Genomic DNA, 17,801 nt, shown 5'->3' with positions numbered 1-17,801 from the left:
GAGAGGTGAAGAGAGAGGTGGAGAGAGAGAGGTGGAGAGAGAGAGAGGTGGAGAGAGAGAGAGAGAGGTGGAGAGAGAGAGAGAGAGAGGTGGAGAGAGAGGTGGAGAGAGAGGTGGAGAGAGAGAGGTGGAGAGAGAGAGAGAGAGGTGGAGAGAGAGAGAGGTGGAGAGAGAGAGAGAGAAAGAGAGAGAGGTGGAGAGAGAGAGAGAGGGAGAGAAGTGGAGAGAGATAGAGGTGGAGAGAGAGAGAGAGAAAGAGAGAGAGGTGGAGAGAGAGAGAGAGAGCGAGGTGGAGAGAGGGAGAAGGAGAGAGAGAGAGAGAAAGGTGGAGAGAGAGAGAGAGAGACGTGGAGAGAGATAGAGAGAGGTGGAGAGAGAGAGAGAGAGAAAGAGAGAGAGAGAGAGGTGGAGAGAGAGAGAGAAAGAGAGAGACGTGGAGAGAGATAGAGGGAGAGATGGAGAAAGGAGAAGGAGAGCAACAGAACAGAGAGAGAGCGACAGAACACAGATTGAAATGTTAAAAATAAGCGACAGAGAAGGAGAGAGTGCAAGGAAGACAAGAGACTTCAAAGGAAAGTCTCTTGTCTGACAGAGAGAGAGAGAGGGGGGGGTGTGTGTGGTACTGATCCCTGTCACCCCTCCCTTATGGCTAAATAATCACCATAAGCCGTGGCTCAGTGTAATGAATCTGCTGCCAATCAGCTAAACTATGAGCTTCATTATGATTGCCACAGACCCACAGGCACCCTTCGGATGGGGGGAGGGAGGGAGGGAGGGAGGGGGGAGTGAATGACAAGAGGAGAAAGGAGTGAAGGACAAGAAGGGGACAGAGTAAAGTGAGAGGCAGGGGGGAAGAGAAGAGTTGAGGTTAGAGAAGAGTGAGGTAAGAGTTAAGGAGTAGGAGGATAAGGAGGAAGTCTGGATATGTATGGGGAGGGAAGGGTGAAACCAAAAGAGAAAGGAGAGAGGGAAGGAGTGGGGGAAGGTTTAAGGTTAAGGGGAGAGTATTGGTTAAAGGGTGAGGGATGAGAGAGATAAGGAAGGGAGAGAAAGTGAGAGTTAAGTGAAAAGGAAAAGGCTTTTGGGGGGTACGTCGAGGTGAAAAGAGGGGTAATTACATTGAATCAATAGGCTTTCTGTCTATAATACCAAATACACAGCGACATGTTCTTTTCTTATCAGCAGCCAATTATGACATTTTAAAAAGATGTATTTATTTGGTTGTTGTGATGGTACTCAACTGTGTGTCAATGGTTGTTTTATTGTTGTGTCCCAGTGGTGATTTGATTATGACGTCGGTGTGATGATGCATAGAGAATAGAAATAGAATTAGAATTACGAAATCATGTTAAAGTTAAAAAACAAACAAGGAACAACCGACAGAGGGCGCTGTAATCAACCATTTGTAGATCCACCTCCCACTCCCATGACGTAGGCTACTGCTGGAACAAAAAGTTTCGTTTGTAACATTTTCTAATGGTTTGTAGTTCTTGGAGCAGGTGTAACTTCCCATGAATTACACGGCAGTTATTAATTTAAATACATATATAGATACCACCTTATTGCCAGTGATTTCAATACAAAATAACAAAAAAAAAATGTCTAAATCTAAATGGACAATATGGAATTATTTTAAATATATTTTAAAATGTTAGTTAACATTGTAAACGGTTATGTCTTATCATAAATTGATTTCGAATCTTTATCAAAGAACTGTCGACCTAAAGCCATACATACTGCAGCATTCAAACAAGTCCAATAGGCTACAGTAGCTTACTGTTGACATAATGATGTAGCCTACATCTCAATTCGATTACGTAGTTTGTTGTGAAATACATAGAGGCAACTACTGGGAATAAAACTTGAGTCATTTCGTTGGAAGCGTAACAACACAGGTGTGACAACTGTAAGAAAAAAGTTAACTGTTGGTTTTCCATTGCGTGAGCTTAGAATTATAAGGTTCTATCTCCGTTTAGGGTAGTTCAGAGATATTGAGCGTCAACGTTTTTACATTCCATTATGTTCTGTGAGATGGAACCTTTGTATTTTATGAATGACTAACTCAAAAATGCCAACATTTTAAAAATAACACCACACAGGCATTAATAAACACCTAATGGATCAGATTATGTAAAAAAACCTCAATTTTGACAAAAATGGAGATAGAACCTTGTAATTCTAACCTCACGCATTGGCAACAGCAACACACACAGATCACAGATCCGCGCCTATAGGATACAGGAGTGTATGCTTAATTGACAAATCAAATACAACAGTTGCTCCCCCAATAAGATTGATGCTCTTGTGTCAAATAGGGAGTTTCCGAAACTTTCCCAATAATGTTTTTTATTTTTGAATGAGAATGAACTATGACGCATTAGGCTACGATGACATCACGATCACTCACCCAGTAATGATTGTGCGCTCGAGCTTCGCAGTGAGTCTGTAGAACTAGTTGGTGGGAGCGCGCCCAGTGCAACCACTTCTCCATCCTGCAAAACACCTTTACAACAAACACCTTTACAGAAGACATACTTACCTGTGCGCAGTAATACAATTACAATTATTGCAATTGGAGAGGAATTGTGTTCATTTGAACAGGCTCCAGCGACAGAGAGAGGAGCGCAGTAAAGGACAAGCTTGGAAGAGAGAAACGTTTGACGGACTGACTCAATTCGACTGACTCAAGTTTCACCGGGGGAAAATTACACGGACATCAGGGGTTTTATTGATTTATTAAAGGATACATAGTATTTTAGATTTGCATTTCCGTGAGACTAGGTTTGTAAAAAGGAGCATTATAATCAACCATGGCAAGCAGAGAGGAAAACGCTGGACATCGGCGTGACTTCACCAAAATGCTCCACGGACTCTTCAGCCTGGTCACGGTGTTGGTGACAATTCAAGGTAAGAGAACCTGTTTTTAAATAAATAAACTTGGAAAAACATGCTTGCTATGTAATAAATACAACCCCTCAACAACAACATGAATATGATTAAGTCCCTTTTATGGCCAAGCAGCTTCTTCTTCTGACAAACATGTTGTTGTCACCTGTGAGGGCGGTGGTTTCTCCACCCAGGTGAGCCACTCACTCAACGTCTTAATTGGTTTGACTTTGACCACATTTTGGCTGCTGCGTGTAGTACTCTGGAAAAGAAGGAATTCAGAAACATATCGGAAACATAACAAACTCATTTGACGCCTTTTTTCGTTCTCTTTTCCTTTGCTGTCACGCACTGTGACGACGAGTTTCGGTGTCGCCCTTCGCCATGTAGAGTTTTTTCTAAGGTGTGGCTGTCGGAAGTGTGTGTGTGTGTGTGTGTGTGTGTGTGTGTGTGTGTGTGTGTGTGTGTGTGTGTTCTCTCCACCCTGGTGCCAGCAGGTGTAATGTCACTTGTTCAAATACGAAACTGCCTTTGCCATTGCGTTGTCCTTGGTCCCCCCCCCCCCCCTCCTCTCTCCCAGACATCATCCTCAATTAATGCCAGTTCAGGAGACAGAAAATGGGTTTAGAAAATAGTCTTTTAATGTAAACGGTGAGCAGCAACAGGGCGTAGCTGAACAAAGTTCATTATTGTCACCTGATTGTGCAACTAGTCAACAGTAGTCAACCTGACTGACCTGCGACTTTGAGCTGTCTCTCTGCCTCAAATGGTGGAACAATATACTTTGTATTTAAATGAATGCATACTGGCATAGCCTGTCTGTTAATGTACATCCAATGTATTCATTAGGGGGGTTATGGTCACCGATACTAGCACCACTTGCATGTAGTCTAGTGGAAGACTGAAGGTGTCAGAATTGGGTTGGTGTCTGTGACGGTTAGTCGACGGTTAATTATTCAGGTGTGCACAGTGACAGTGTCGTCAAGCCCATTTGGCTGGCATCTTTTTTCAACACCTGTACGGTGTTTATGCAAGGTTGAATAGTGTCAATTTACACTTGCGGTTGTTTAACAACAAAAAAGTCATCATTTTAAATGACATCTGACAGATGCCTTTATCCAAAGCGACTCATTTGTCTAAAGTAGCCTAAGTGAAAAATCTATACATCAGTTACCATAACATGATTGAGTCAGTGTATATATAGGGTTGCTATGTAAACTGTGTGCCTAGCCTGTAGGCCTCTACAGTAGTTCATTGTACGTACCATTGTTGTTCATCACAACAACCCAGAAATGCATTCATTCTTGAGTTATTAATGGGGTGGATTTTATAATCCCCAAACCCATTTTACAGTACATCAAGTGCACTTAGAGGAAAGTAAAGACTAAGGGAAAATAAAGGGTTTTGCATATTTATGAGGAAAGAAAACAACATTGAGTTAACGAGTTCAAGTGAAAACTGCTCACCCGTTTCTTCTTTGGTCTGCATATTTTTCAAAGAGAGGTCTCTTGCACATATCTGACCTTGTTATGGGGGAGAGAATAGTTACACAGTACCGTTTTTTTAAAATTGTTTTTGTTTGTTAACTTGACTAGGACTTCGAGCCACAGTTCCAGTTGAACATCTATGTTGTTCTCAATGCTTTTTCTTATTTATGCCCAACTAAGAACCGGGACCTTATTACGACAACAGTTTCAGGCTTACAGTTCTTCAGATCTCATCTATGTCGTTTAATATAACACAGCTTACAGCCAACATTTCAAATGTAATATTACATACCTAATGCCTGCTTTAATAGCAATGTAAAACAGCTGTCTGAGAATAGACACTACTTTGAGCAGTATAAAATTGCCCTCTAATATCCCCCCTCTCAAGGTAGGTCTTGTATGTGGGTCAGAAAGGCTTGAACCCGTTGCCATGGAGATGTTTTTATTGAAACAGGGAAGCAGGGAGCCAGCCGTGGTCGCGTCGGCCGTCTTTCCGCCTGAGTAGGCCTCGTGCATGCAGGGGGGGGGGGGGGTGGCTGGGAAACTAGTGGGCTGGTGGGGTCGATGGGTGGGTGTGTGTGTGTGTGTTGGGGGGTGGGGGCGGGCGGGCGGGTGGGCGGGCAGCCTGATTCTCCAGTCATACACTGTTGGGGAGAGGCAGGAATATACTGTAGTATCTCTAAGCCTGCTTTACTTCTTTGACGCAGTGAAGCTACTTCAGATACCCTTGATGCGTCCGTCGTCTTTCCTCCATGTGGAAACAGGTGGCTTTTCAGAAGCGCGCCGCAGTCAGTCAGGGAGGGTTGAGTTTGAGTCAGCGGTTGGTTGGTTGGTTGTTTGGTCGGTTGACTGAATGAGCAACTGATTCAGACGGGAAGCACCCCCCCACCCACCCCCTCCCCCACCACTTGAGCCACCCTCCCCCGCCCAGTACATACAGGGGCCTTGTTCTCGTGCCTTTTATTTTCCTGCCATCTTTCATGCTCCTGTCCAGTGCTTTTGTTTGAGCGACGTTAGTCATTGGTTTATTCAAACGCCCTCCCCTCCCCTCCGGCTCTCAAGGCCACGCTGTTTATGAGTGTCTGAGCTGAGAGAGAGAGGGGGAAAGGGGGAAAGGGGGGGTGGAGTGTGAGAGGAGAGGAGAAAAATACAGGAAAACAGACCAACAATACTGTCATGGTTTAAGGTGTGAAGATTCAACATTACATGGAAGATCAGTCTTTCTTTTTTGAAGGTGGATATAGGCTAATTGAATTGTTATCTAAATTAAAATTTCTTCCACACTGCGCATAAAAACTCGAGACACTCTCAAACAACTTCCTTGGTCTCTGGAAAAAAAACGGGATTTTTCGATGTTTTTGCTGTTATGCCTGTCTGCTGTAAGTCTTATCACTAGAGTATGTTAATGAGGTCTCCTTGCCCCTCCGTGCCAGAGATGTAAATGCCAGAAGGATTGGGAAAAGGTTGCGTGCGTGTGTGTGTGTGTGCGTGTGTGTGTGTGTGTGTGTGTGTGTGTGTGTATATGTGTGTGTATATGTGTGTGTGTGTGTATGAGCCTTCTTCTGGCTGCTTAAGTGGAGATGCATCACCAGCCCTGACATACATACACACACACACACACACACACACACACACACACACACACACACACACACACACACACACACACACAGAGGGGCCTGTTTAGAGGAGAGATCAATAGCCACCCTCATAATCACCAGTAAAACATCAGTAGATTCAGACATAAATGTGTTTGAATTTTACGGCTGTATGGATGGTGAAAATGATACTAACAGAGTGTGTCTGTGTCTGTCTTGAGTCTGGTTAATCTGCTAGGCTATATCAAGCCAAATAGTGTGTGTGTGTGTATGATGTATAGAGACAATGTTGTTTTCTCTCTGTATACACATTTTCTTTAATGTGGAAACCCAGCCAAAGGACAGACTGGGGTATTGTTGATGTGGCAAACATCATTAGAAAGGATGGATGGATCTAGAGAGAGGGAGGTCGATGGAGCTGTAGTCATGGTGTCTCTTTGAATTTTAATGGCTCGTATTGGACTGGGAGGCTAGGGAGGTAATTGCACACAAACACACACACACACACACACACACACACACACACACACACACACACACACACAGGTAGCAATAAATTAACCTTCAGTTAAAGGCTATATTGAGATTCAGATGACATCCCAATAACCTGTTAGCAGGTTTGTGTGTGTGTCTGTGGTGGTTCGCCTGACGCTTCTTCCTTAAGGAAGTTGTTCTCCGTGTCGTTTCTGCCGACTCCCACCTGACATCTGAGAACAACCTGTTTCGTCACCAGACGGCTTTTCTCTGAACCCCGAGGGGGCAGAGAACCTCCAGTACTGCCGCACCCAGTGGTGTAGTCTAGTGTTTTCTAGTGGGTATACTGTGATTATTCCCTCCCAGCCTCATTACATTACATGTTATAAGGCTGATCTGTGCATGCTAGTGCTGCATTCTGACATGTGTCATGTCACATCTCCCCCCCTTTGATGGTATATGACGCTATAGTCAGTCCCAATGGTCCAAAACTCAAGTGCTTCGTAACACAGACGGGGTGAATTTTATGAATGAAAGTGTGAAAGTTCTGTCACAAAACGCTGTTACCTATCCTCACACATTTTTAAGTGGGTATATGGAAATCCTTGGCCTTTCCTAGTGGGTATACGGCGTAGTCCTGCGTATCACGTAGACTACACCACTGGCCGCACCCTTCCCATGACGGAATTCCTCCCCTCTGCTTCCCCCAATGCATGCTGGGAACACAGCGGCCCCCACGGGGAGGACACACAGAGCCCCCACGGAGATGTTTGTGTTTAGCTCCTAGGGTTGCCAGATTGCTGGAGTCAGTCCCATCTAATCAAAGGGCGAAAAAAGCAGAAATCCCCCCCCCCCCACCCCTGTTTTTGAAGAATGCCAAATGCCATTAAGATGAATAGGAGTGTAGGGAGGGTTTATATGAAAACATTTATCCTGCTGAGGACGTTGGGTGTTCTTGGCTGCTAGCGAACGGCTTGAGGGTCAGTCTGGCTGCTTCTTACATGCTCACCCCCGGTTGGGCCACTAGAGCAGGACACATACACACACACACACACACACACACACACACACACACACACACACACACACACACACACCACACCGCACACGCACACACACCACACACACACACCACACACCACACACACACCCCACACACACATCCCATACACACACACACACACATACACATACACATACACATATACACATACACATACACATACACATACACTCACACACACACACACACCACACACCACACACCACACACACACACACACACACACACACACACACACACACACACACACACACACACACACACACACACACTCCCTCACTCCCTCCCTCCCTCTGTAAATGATCTCAGGACAGGCAGGATGTGGTATCTGGTCCACCATCTCTTTGCCCCCCAGTAGTGTGCTGCCTGCTTTTTGTCTGTTAATAGAGAAACAGCTAGTGGTGGTGTGTCTGTTTTTGCTAAATGTTTAAACCACTTGGTCATGCCTTCCCCTACACACAACCATTTGACTGTCCTAGGGGGTTCCTGTTGTGTCAAATAAAATAAATATAAGCGGAGGCCCAAACCGCCAACACACACTTCCTAGGCAGTGTTCTATGTTACCAACACACACTTCCTAGGCAGGGTTCTATGGAATGAAAGATTGGGTAACTGGTGCAGCAGGTCAGCTCCATTCCAGGAAGCAAATGGACATTTCACAATTCAAGAATTGGAACGAAAACTGGGTATTTGAATGGAATTCACCCAGCCCTGTTAGAGGAGGAGTGGAACGGAGAGAGGGATGACATCATCATCATCAGAATTCCACACTGACATCTTGGCAGGGGGATAAGGGGGATTTGCAGGAGAGCGAGGGAGGCTGATCTGCTCATTTGTAATTTAGTATCGTCCCACTCTCCCTCTCTCTCTATCTCTGTCTCACTTTAACATGGTCGTGTACTTTAGCAGTGAAAGATCCTTCCATTAACAGTGGGAATGGCGTCATTAGCCTAACCTTTCTCCCTCTTTAAGGGAACTGTCTGCCTCTCTCTCTCTATCTCTCCCTCTCTCTCCCTGTCATTCTCTCACTCCATCTTTAAAGTCCTCTCTGCGGCGTACTCAGCAGATCTCTGTTGGAAGGAGGCCCTTGACGATGTCCTAAACACACGCACACACACACACACACACACACACACACACACACGCACACACACACGGCTCATTAGCAGTCACCTTAATGCGTCTGAATGTAGTGCGTAAGGTGGAAGGGCAGTGGTTTGTGGTATTGATCCCGTATTGATCGGGGGATGATGCAGTGCCCTTATGTGTTATTGAAAACATTTAGGTCTCACTCAGTCAGAGAATGACAACGGGGTGAAACGTCTCTCTCTCTCTCGCACCCTCCCTTCCCACCCTCCCCCCTCTCGCCCTTCACCCCCTCTCTCTGAAAGGGCAAGCCAGTTTGACAGTAACCGCCAGTTTGACAGTTACCACCTCTTTTGCTCTCCCCTTCCTTCTTCACACCTTTCTGTCTCTTCTCAGTGTGTGATGGGTGTTATCTATGATGTCATGACCTGTCTCTTTCCTTTTTCTTCCCCCCCCCACACACACACCTCTGCTTCGTCCTCACACACACACAATCTCCATCACATCTGACTTTGAGAAGGTCACGTCAAATTCACACTTATCAGGGACCTCTGGACAGGAAGGAAAATTGAATTTGGTTTGACAGGACCTGGTTGGGTCTGTTAGAGTGGCACACTCTCAAGACCCTAAACACGCTCACAGCTGCCGTGGAGTGGAAGGGAGGATCTTTGGCTTATTTATTGGTATTTATGGCTTTTTGATGTTATTTGTGAATTTTTGGAAGAGGCCCCGTTCTATCGTGGAAGATAAAGCACAAAGTACATAACATTAATTTCATTTATTTAAACGTTTTGAGCTAAAAAACAAAAATCTACAAGTTTGTTCTTTTACATCAGAAACATAACCCAAAGATGTCTCTAAAAGGATGATTACAAGCTGCACATTTCAGATCAGTGACAGCACCGACTGTGTCTGTCTGTCTATCTCTCTTTCTCTCTTTTCTCCCCCCTCCCCCCCTCTCTCTCAGATCGGTCACAGACCAGTCAGTCACAGTGACGGGCCGGTGCGTGCTGACCAAGCTTATCGTTTATTTTAGTTTTGCCTTTCCTCGTTACGAACTCTAGAATAGGTGATTCTCCCTATTGACATTCATTTCAAGCTATCGAGACTGCCGCAAACAACAACAAGAGGAGAGGGAGGCGGCAGGTCTGGCCTTCTTATCCTCCGAATGTTTTGTCAACATGACGTGCCAAGTGTTTGTTTGTTCGGCTTGTCTCGGCGCTTCATCTGAATTGGCATTCCTGTGGAGATCCCCCCCCCCCCCCACGCAGAAACTGTCTGTCTCTCCTGTCCCACTCCTTCTACTCAACTGACAGCCCCCCACCGACTATTAGTCCTATCTCTCTCTGTAAGTCTTCTTTCTATCTGTTTGTCTTGCCTTGCCTTGCCTCTTACTTGCTCTCTCTCTCTCATCATCATCTCTCTATCTTTCTCTCTCTCCTCTCTGTCTCTCTGTCTCCCTCTCTCTCTCTCTCTCTCTCTCTCCCTCCCTGTTTACCTTCCCTCCTACAGTTTTCCTCTCTTTAATACCGTCCCTATAATTGATCCATCTGCCTCGTAAGCTGCTGTCTCTTACCGTATCCCCCCTCTCATTCCTCTCATCCCCTCCTTTGTTGTTCTCTCTCTCTCTCTCTCTTCTCTCTCCTGAGTCATTCGCTCCTTCATTTCTCCTCCTGTAATTGGAATGTCTTTGGTTCCCCTCTCTCTCTCTCTCTCTTCATCTCCCTCTCTCCCCTCCTCACTGTCCAATTCTCCAGTTGTCTCTTTCACCCATGTCAACCGTTGAGTTACTCTTTCAGTCCAAACGACTTGTCGTCTTCTTCTCTCTTTCTCTCTTTCCCTCCCTCCCTCCCGTCTACTTGTTCTACTTAAATCTCATTCTTTCTTCATGGGCCCTTTTTCCCTCCGTCATTTCATATTTATGCTCTCTATACTTAAGTGTCTGCCACCTAACAACCCATTTTTTTTCTCTCCTCCACCACGTCAGTCTCTCTCTCCCATGATCCTCCACTCCTCTAACATTCCCTCCCTCTATTCCCCTCCCTGTCCCGCTAGGCAGTTTTTGAAGGTTAAGTCACAACGACAGTGCAACAACGTTTCTCCCCCCATCCTCGTCTCACCCCTAGCCCTCCCTCCCTCGCCCTCCCTCCCTCCCTCATCCAGGCTGCGGAATGGCACTCGTCTACCACCCCTAACCACATACACACACACACACACAGCCACACACAAACACACACACACAACCTCTCCGCTTAGCCACTGCAGGCTCATCCGTGGCTGAATCACCGATTACACATCGAAGGAGAGAGGCGGGGGGGGGAGAGGGAGGGAGGGAGAGAGAGAGAGAGATTTCAAGCCAGGGGAGGGGAAAGGGAAACAGATGCATAGCTTTATCGAGGCTAACCTGTCCCATGGTGCAGGGATCAACAACGGACACACTGGCCACGGTCCAGGCCCAGCCAGCCTCCTATCACACTCTCACGGCTCCACACACACACACACACACACACACACACACACACACACACACACACACACACAGCCTCTGACAAGAGCCAGGCGCGATACCAACACACACAGATACCAACACACACAGAGCTTGATTGCAAAACCGTCGTCCTCCACGCTGGGGGCGGCGACTAAACGTTTCTCCACTGTTTAAACACCGTACACCGAATGAACTCACAAACACTCTCGGTGATGTCAGTGGTACCATATGAGCGCTGGACAGCCCAAGATTGTTGCTCACCTCTTCCTGGACAGAGTATAATGTGGCCTCGGTTGACCCTCGGCTGTCCCTATCATACAGTGGCCTTACTGTCCCCGCCAGTCAGCCAGCCCCATTGATAGAGGGAATGATACACTGTTGTTGCACTGAGACAAGGCCCCTATTGTTCCCTGCTTAAGCTTCCCCAACCACCTCCTGGTCTTTCTCTCCCTCCGGCCTACCCCCCGCCCCCCCCCCCCCCCCCCCCCTCTCACATACACACACACCTGAGTATCAGGGCCATTAGTGTCTCACCATGCAGCCTTGTACCTGGGCAGAGCCAGGTAGAACCAGGAAGTTGCCCGTTGCCTATAAGGCTGCCTATTGTTCCCTTCCCTGATCCCTCCCTCCCTGCCTGCCTGGCAACTCCACCTGTTTGAATGGATACGCATGGAGCTGGAGTTTCCACCGCTCCCACCCCTGTTTCTTACTCCTCTAGTATCAGTTAGTGGTTGGTTCACTTTATAGGTTGTGTGTGTGTGTGTGTGTGTGTGTGTGTGTGTGTGTGTGTGTGTGTGTGTGTGTGTGTGTGTGTTGGTGCTGTGCATCTTCTTGACTTGTTGTAGTGGCTCTTATGGAGGGGGGAGGGGGGGCTTACACGCATGCTTCCTTTGGAGCAGAGCTGGTGGTGGAGCTGACATGTCGTGACCTGTACACTTCCTGGTTGCCCTCTCCCCTGTAGGCTGCTGGAGGCATTTAAAAAAAATCTTTATGTGAAGCACTCCCTCTCCTGAAGCACGCACTCCCCCCCCACACACACACACAGAACCCCCACCCCACCTTTCTACCACCCTGCACTCTCGCTCACAGCTGATTTGTCTATCAAGTGATTCATGAATTCATCTGTCGTGCTACAGCCCCTCCGGGGGGTCTTGTTGATGTGGGTGGGAGCACGTGTCTGTGTGCGTGTGTCTGTGTGTGTGTGTGTGTGTGTGTGTGTATATATGTGTCTGTGTGTGTGTTGTGTGCGCTCAGCCTTTCGAGACAGTAGGGCTGAGGGCGTCAGGGAAAGGTAGAGAGGGGGGGAGATGGAGAGATGGAGAGAGGGGGAATGTACTGTGACGCCAGCCGTGATTAGAGCTGTAACACTCTCCGATTAAACACACATTTAAATAGACTCTGCCTGGGGAGCCTAGGCGAGGGAGGGAGGGAGAGGTGGATGAGGGGCGGGGGAGGTGGATGAGGGCGGGGGAGGTGGAGGAGTCGGGGGAGGTGGATGAGGAGTCGGGGGGGGGGGGGGGATGGGGTTCCTCTTTGCTCTCTCAACTAACACAACCATCTTTTTAATGTTTCTAGTTTTAAGTCCCCCCAGGCCCCCACCCACCAATTTTCTCTTTCTCTCTCTCCTTCCTACTTCCAACATGGAATTGCTTTATCCGGCATAGATTATTGATGCCCTCCCCAGCTGTTTTCCTCCCTGCCGTCCTCCCCTTTCCTTCCATTCCTTTTCTCTTTCATCACTTTCTCTGTCTTTATCTTTCTCTTACTTTATCTCTACCCCCCCCCTCATTCTTTCCAGCTGACTATACCCCCTCGAAACCACTGTCAGTTTCCTTCCTGTTCCCACATCCCATCCCTCCTCTTTCCCCTTAGCCCTTCTTTTCGTTTTCCAACTGTTCCACTCTCGCCCTCCATCCCTCTTCCTCTTCCTAGCTCGGCCTGCTTGTCTCAGGTCGGAGGAGTTGTCCTACTTCTTCTCCTCCTCCCACCTTTTCTTTTTAGGACAGGGATGGATAGAGGAAGTGATGGATGGCAGGAGGGATGGAAGGATGTCAGCGGGAGACAACTAACTGTTCTGTCAAACGTAGCTTAAGGCCTCGGATCACGACTCAGTATTTTAGGTTTTTCGCAGGAAAGAATATTCGGTTCGGTTTTGTCAGAGTTGGCTGTTTGTGATGTCATCGGGGAGTTCCGGAATTGCGGTCCTTAGACGGTTGAAGCTGTCTTAATACCGCTAAATATGCAGGCACTGAATTTGACAGAGTTAGAGCTGGAGAACTAAGCAGTAATGAGCTACATCATGGTTAGATATTGTTAGCCTAGATTCCCCCTATCCCAGAATGTAGATTCGCATCGACAGCAACACTCTGCCTCACCACACGTCTGCCCTTTAAATGGCTCGTCCCTTGTAGCTGACATAATTATGCAGTGTCAAATATGACAACCACAGCTCGGGATGCAAGGAGAATTCATATGCAGAAGCGTGGGAAGGAACTCGTCCGTTTCGAAGCAACTAGATTAGTTTTTTTTAAAGATATTATTATCCTCTGTCATCCTTCTCGGCTGTTCCTCTGGTCGTGATGCCATTTTAGAGCGAGGTTGTCGTCGGGGACGACGGGTCTATAGCCTCTTCAGAGAATGACTGTGTGTTATTGTGTCAATATTAGTAATGGGTAGAGGTGGCAGGCGTATTAGTGATGGCAGCAGAGGTGCCCGCCTTAAAGAGAAGCTACGTGATTTTTTGGGGGTTGAATTCTCATTAGATCACACAGTGATCCCTCAGTTAAAGGCCAACAAACTTTTGGAAAAAAAAAAGCATCTCCGTAGTGTAGTCGGAGGCCATCTTGAGTCATTACTACAGTGTCTAGAATAATGTGTCCGTTGAATCGATCGCTGTGGGAGATGCCTTGTTTATTAGTGGATATGGAGATGGACATGTGACCCACCGAGCCAAATTATTGTGTAGATGCAACGGTTTTGGGTCTGGACCAGTGCCAAACCATTAACGAACCACCACGAACTGTCTAGGAAATGCATCCAAAGACAATCTGCTATTGGCAGAGACGATGAGACCAAAGAGACTGAGGGAAATGGAGGGAGAGAGAGAGAAGTAAGTGTTGGCCACCCACACAAACACAATCACACAGGAGAGAGAGAGAGAGGGAGGTTTCTAAACCATCAGTGGTCGGTAATGAGACACAGGTGCAGCTTGTGGAAGCACAGAGAGGCTGATGGAGCGAGGAGAGCGAAAAAGGGGAGGGTGAGAGAGAGAGAGAGGAGGGGGGTGAATGGTGGAAAAGAGGGAGGAACAAAATGAAGGATGGGGGGGGGGGGGAGACGGGGAGAGAGTGAGGGGATCGAGGTAACGAACGACAGGGGTCTGAAGGGAAGGGAGACACTGATGAGGAGAGAGAGGTGAAGAGGGAGGATGAGGGAGAGGAAAGGGAGACAAAGGGCACAAGCCGCAGAGGAAGAGGAGGCGGAGGAGGTGTGAAATTAGAGGTGCGAGAGTTAACTCGTGCGCGCACACACACACACACACACACCCACACAGCCACAGGGAAGGCTAGGCAAGGCACTTATTGTAGCTGCTGTCCTGGTTTTTGAGCAGAGAGGATGAACAGTGGAATTCCAATAAACTTGGCGTGTGTGGGCTGTTGCGAGAGGTGTGTGTGTGTCTGTGTGTGTCTGTGTGTGTCTGTGTGTGTGTGTCTCTCTCTCTCTGTGTTTGTGTGTCTCTGTGCGAGACATCAGAGGAGTGGAAGAATGGCCTTTGTATTCAGAACACACTGAGTAAATATTTTGGAAGGGCCTGCTGTGTGTGGGTAGATTGTTCCTTGAGGCACAGGAGGTGGAGGGAGAGGAGGAGGAGGAGGACGTGGAGGGAGAGGAGGAGGAGGTGGTGGAGGGAGAGAGAGGATAAGATAAGAGAACGAGAAGATGAGGAAGTGCAGAGAGCTCCCACGAGCAGTGCTGTTCATCCCTCCACAGAGATCAGAAAGATATGAGCGTGTATAAACTGGGCTTGGCGCTTGTAGCTCCAAGACCTGGGAGATGCAACACAGAAAACGGCTTTGCTCTTTTCCCTGCCTTTCCTGCCAAAATGACAGAGAGCACGCACACACACACACACACACTCATACACACACACACACACACACACACACACTCACACACAACTTTCTACTGCCTCACACACACAACTCTCCCTGCCTCTCACTCTCTCTCACACACATGCACACACGCACACACACACACACTCACACACACACACACACTCTGCTACAGGGTTGCCCTCTCTCTCCCCTCTCTGCCGCCACTGTCCCTTGCCCTGATTGGACAGTGTGTTCTTGTCATGGCCTGATGTACCGTGCCACGCTGGGCTGTTCCCCAAGGCCAAGTCGCCGCTGTTGGGATATGTAGCTGCTCTGTGCAGTAAGATGACACACACACACACACACACACACTGTGATAGGGTTTTCAGAGGTATGTGCGCTGCTGGGTGTGGTGCGCAGGGTCCAGGGATGGGGCCATGGGAATGTGGTCCACACACACACACACACACACACACTCACACACACACACAATGCTTGTGTGACCTCCAGACCCGTGGTGGTGTTGTATGTGTTTCTTGCCAGTGTGTGTGTGTGTGTGTGTGTGTGTGTGTGTGTGTGTGTGTGTGTGGACGTGGTGGTTTCATAGGAGAGCGGGGGACGACGACGACAAGAAGGGTCATTCATTCATGAGACCCTCACACAAACACCCACACACACACACACCCCCACCCACACACACACACACACACCCCCCTACCCCCCATACAAGCCTTTCATCTTCACTAGCACAGGCCTCTCTTGTTCTGTCTGTCTCACTGAAGAGAAAGGGGGAGAGAGAGAGAGAGAGAGGGAGGAAGGAAGGAAGGGAGGGAGGGAGAGAGGGAGGGATGGGAGGATGGAGGGGAAGGACGTTAGAAGGAAGAGCGCATGACTGATTTGAGGTTCCCGCACCACCATGGCCTCCCTTGCCGAGAGAGTAACAGGTTGCAGCAATACATCTGGTCTCTGCTATCTCTCTCTCTACCTCCCTTTTATCTTATCTCTTGTCTTATCTTATCATCTTTCCTCTATCCTTCCCCCCTGCCCTCTCTCTCTCTCTCTCTCTCTCTCTCTCTCTCTCTCTCTCTCTCTCTCTCTTTTTCTCTCTGTTCGTCCTCATCTCTCCATCCGTACTCGATCTCTCTTTTTTACTGCCCCTCTCCTCTCTCCCCCCCTGTTTCTTCATCCTCCTCCTCCTCAGCCCTCTCCTCTCTATCTGTTCTCCCCCCCTCCCTCTCTCCCTCTCTGGGGCTTGGCTCCGTGGGGTCTGTTCCAGTCTGTCTGTTTGCTGATGATGACTCGTCTCAGAGCAGATGAGATGCTGAGCAGCTGTTGCTCAACTCTGGAGCCGCCTTTCTCGCTCTCCATTTTTCTCTCCGTCCCCCCGCCCCCCCACCCCCCCACCCCCTCTCTCCGTCTCCCCTTCACTCCTCATTTCTCCCCCATTCAGCTCTCCTTCCTCTGGCCTAATTCAGCTTGTTACGTTTTGCAGCACGACCGACCGACCGGCGTCATAAACTAGACAGCCTTCTCTCTCTCTCTCTCTTTTGCACACACAGCAGGGAGTGAATATAGGATTCTCTCTCTCAGGGTGTCAGAAGAGCTGAGTGTCTGCCACACTGTAGTCACATGAAGCCAATGGAAGCCATTCCCAGCGGTTAGGCTAGGTGAAGCCTAATGTCCCAGGATTGGCAGATCTGGACCGTGAGAAAGACTCTTGTGCCGCTTTGTGACCCGACTAGAGGTTGACTAATCTATCTAATGGGAGGAGTGTGATGTACTGTACTGTGTGTGTGAAGGGCTTGTATTGTGTGTGTGAGTGTGTGGGGGCAGGCAGGCAGGCAGGCAGGCAGGCAGGCAGACAGGCAGGCAGGCAGGCACACAGACAGACAGACAGGCAGGCAGGCAGGCACACAGACAGGCAGGCAGGCAGGCAGGCAGGCAGGCAGGCAGACGGGCGGGCGGGCGAGCGGGCGGGCGGGCGGGCAGGCAGGCAGGCAGGCAGGCAGGCAGGCGGGCAGGCAGGCAGAATGGAGACTGGTTTCTGTTTTTAAGGTAGACAGTGATGCAGTGTTTTTTGTTCTTTTCCCAACCTCCCCTCATTGAGTGGATTCCTCTTCCCTCTCTTCTTTATCAGATATGGCAGCGCCTGATCATAATCTTTATTGCCGCTCACTCTCTCTCTCTCGCTCGCTCTCTCTCTCTCTCTCTCTCTCTCTCTCTCTCTCTCTCTCTCTGAGGGGGTGGGTGTTGAGCCTGACAGGTGCCTTCGTCTGTGAGTGTGTCTGAGTGTGTCTGTGAGTGTGTCTGTGTCTGTGTCTGTGTCTGTGTCTGTGTCTGTGTGTGCGTGCGCGTGCGCGTGCGCGGTGAGGTCGTGGAGGGGGATGACTGCCACATCAGTAATTAGTTCCTCCAGCCCCCCAGTCCTGATGACTGATTGGGCTCCTGATCCGCTGGAAATCTGGGATCAGTGCGGCAGATCCGCTCCCTAATAAACGCTGCCTACTCGACCGGGAACGTTGACGCTCCCAAGCTGGAATATCGCAAGAGTTTGAGATTTATTCGCTGCAGAAAATCCCTTAATGGGAAATGCAACATGCAGTCTAATTTGAGGATGCTGAGATA

At 48.5% G+C, this 17,801-nt stretch overlaps 1 protein-coding gene across 2 annotated transcripts in view; it reads left to right on the top strand.

Moving 5' to 3' along the window:
• Positions 1–2,777: 2,777 nt before the first annotated feature.
• The window catches only part of LOC308165954 (nectin-2), a 77,346-nt gene continuing 62,322 nt past the window's right edge, over positions 2,778–17,801 (top strand). For both annotated transcript variants that reach the window (XM_080540163.1, XM_080540162.1), the window contains exon 1: positions 2,778–2,907. In XM_080540163.1, coding sequence (XP_080396289.1) covers positions 2,811–2,907 — 97 coding nt within the window. In that variant the 5' untranslated portion in view covers positions 2,778–2,810. The remainder of the gene's footprint in view (positions 2,908–17,801) is intronic.

The sequence above is a fragment of the Nansenia antarctica genome (genome assembly GCF_963989245.1).
Source record: "Nansenia antarctica genome assembly, chromosome: 10".
Taxonomy (NCBI): domain Eukaryota; kingdom Metazoa; phylum Chordata; class Actinopteri; order Argentiniformes; family Microstomatidae; genus Nansenia; species Nansenia antarctica.
This window is presented reverse-complemented; position numbering and strand designations above follow the sequence as displayed.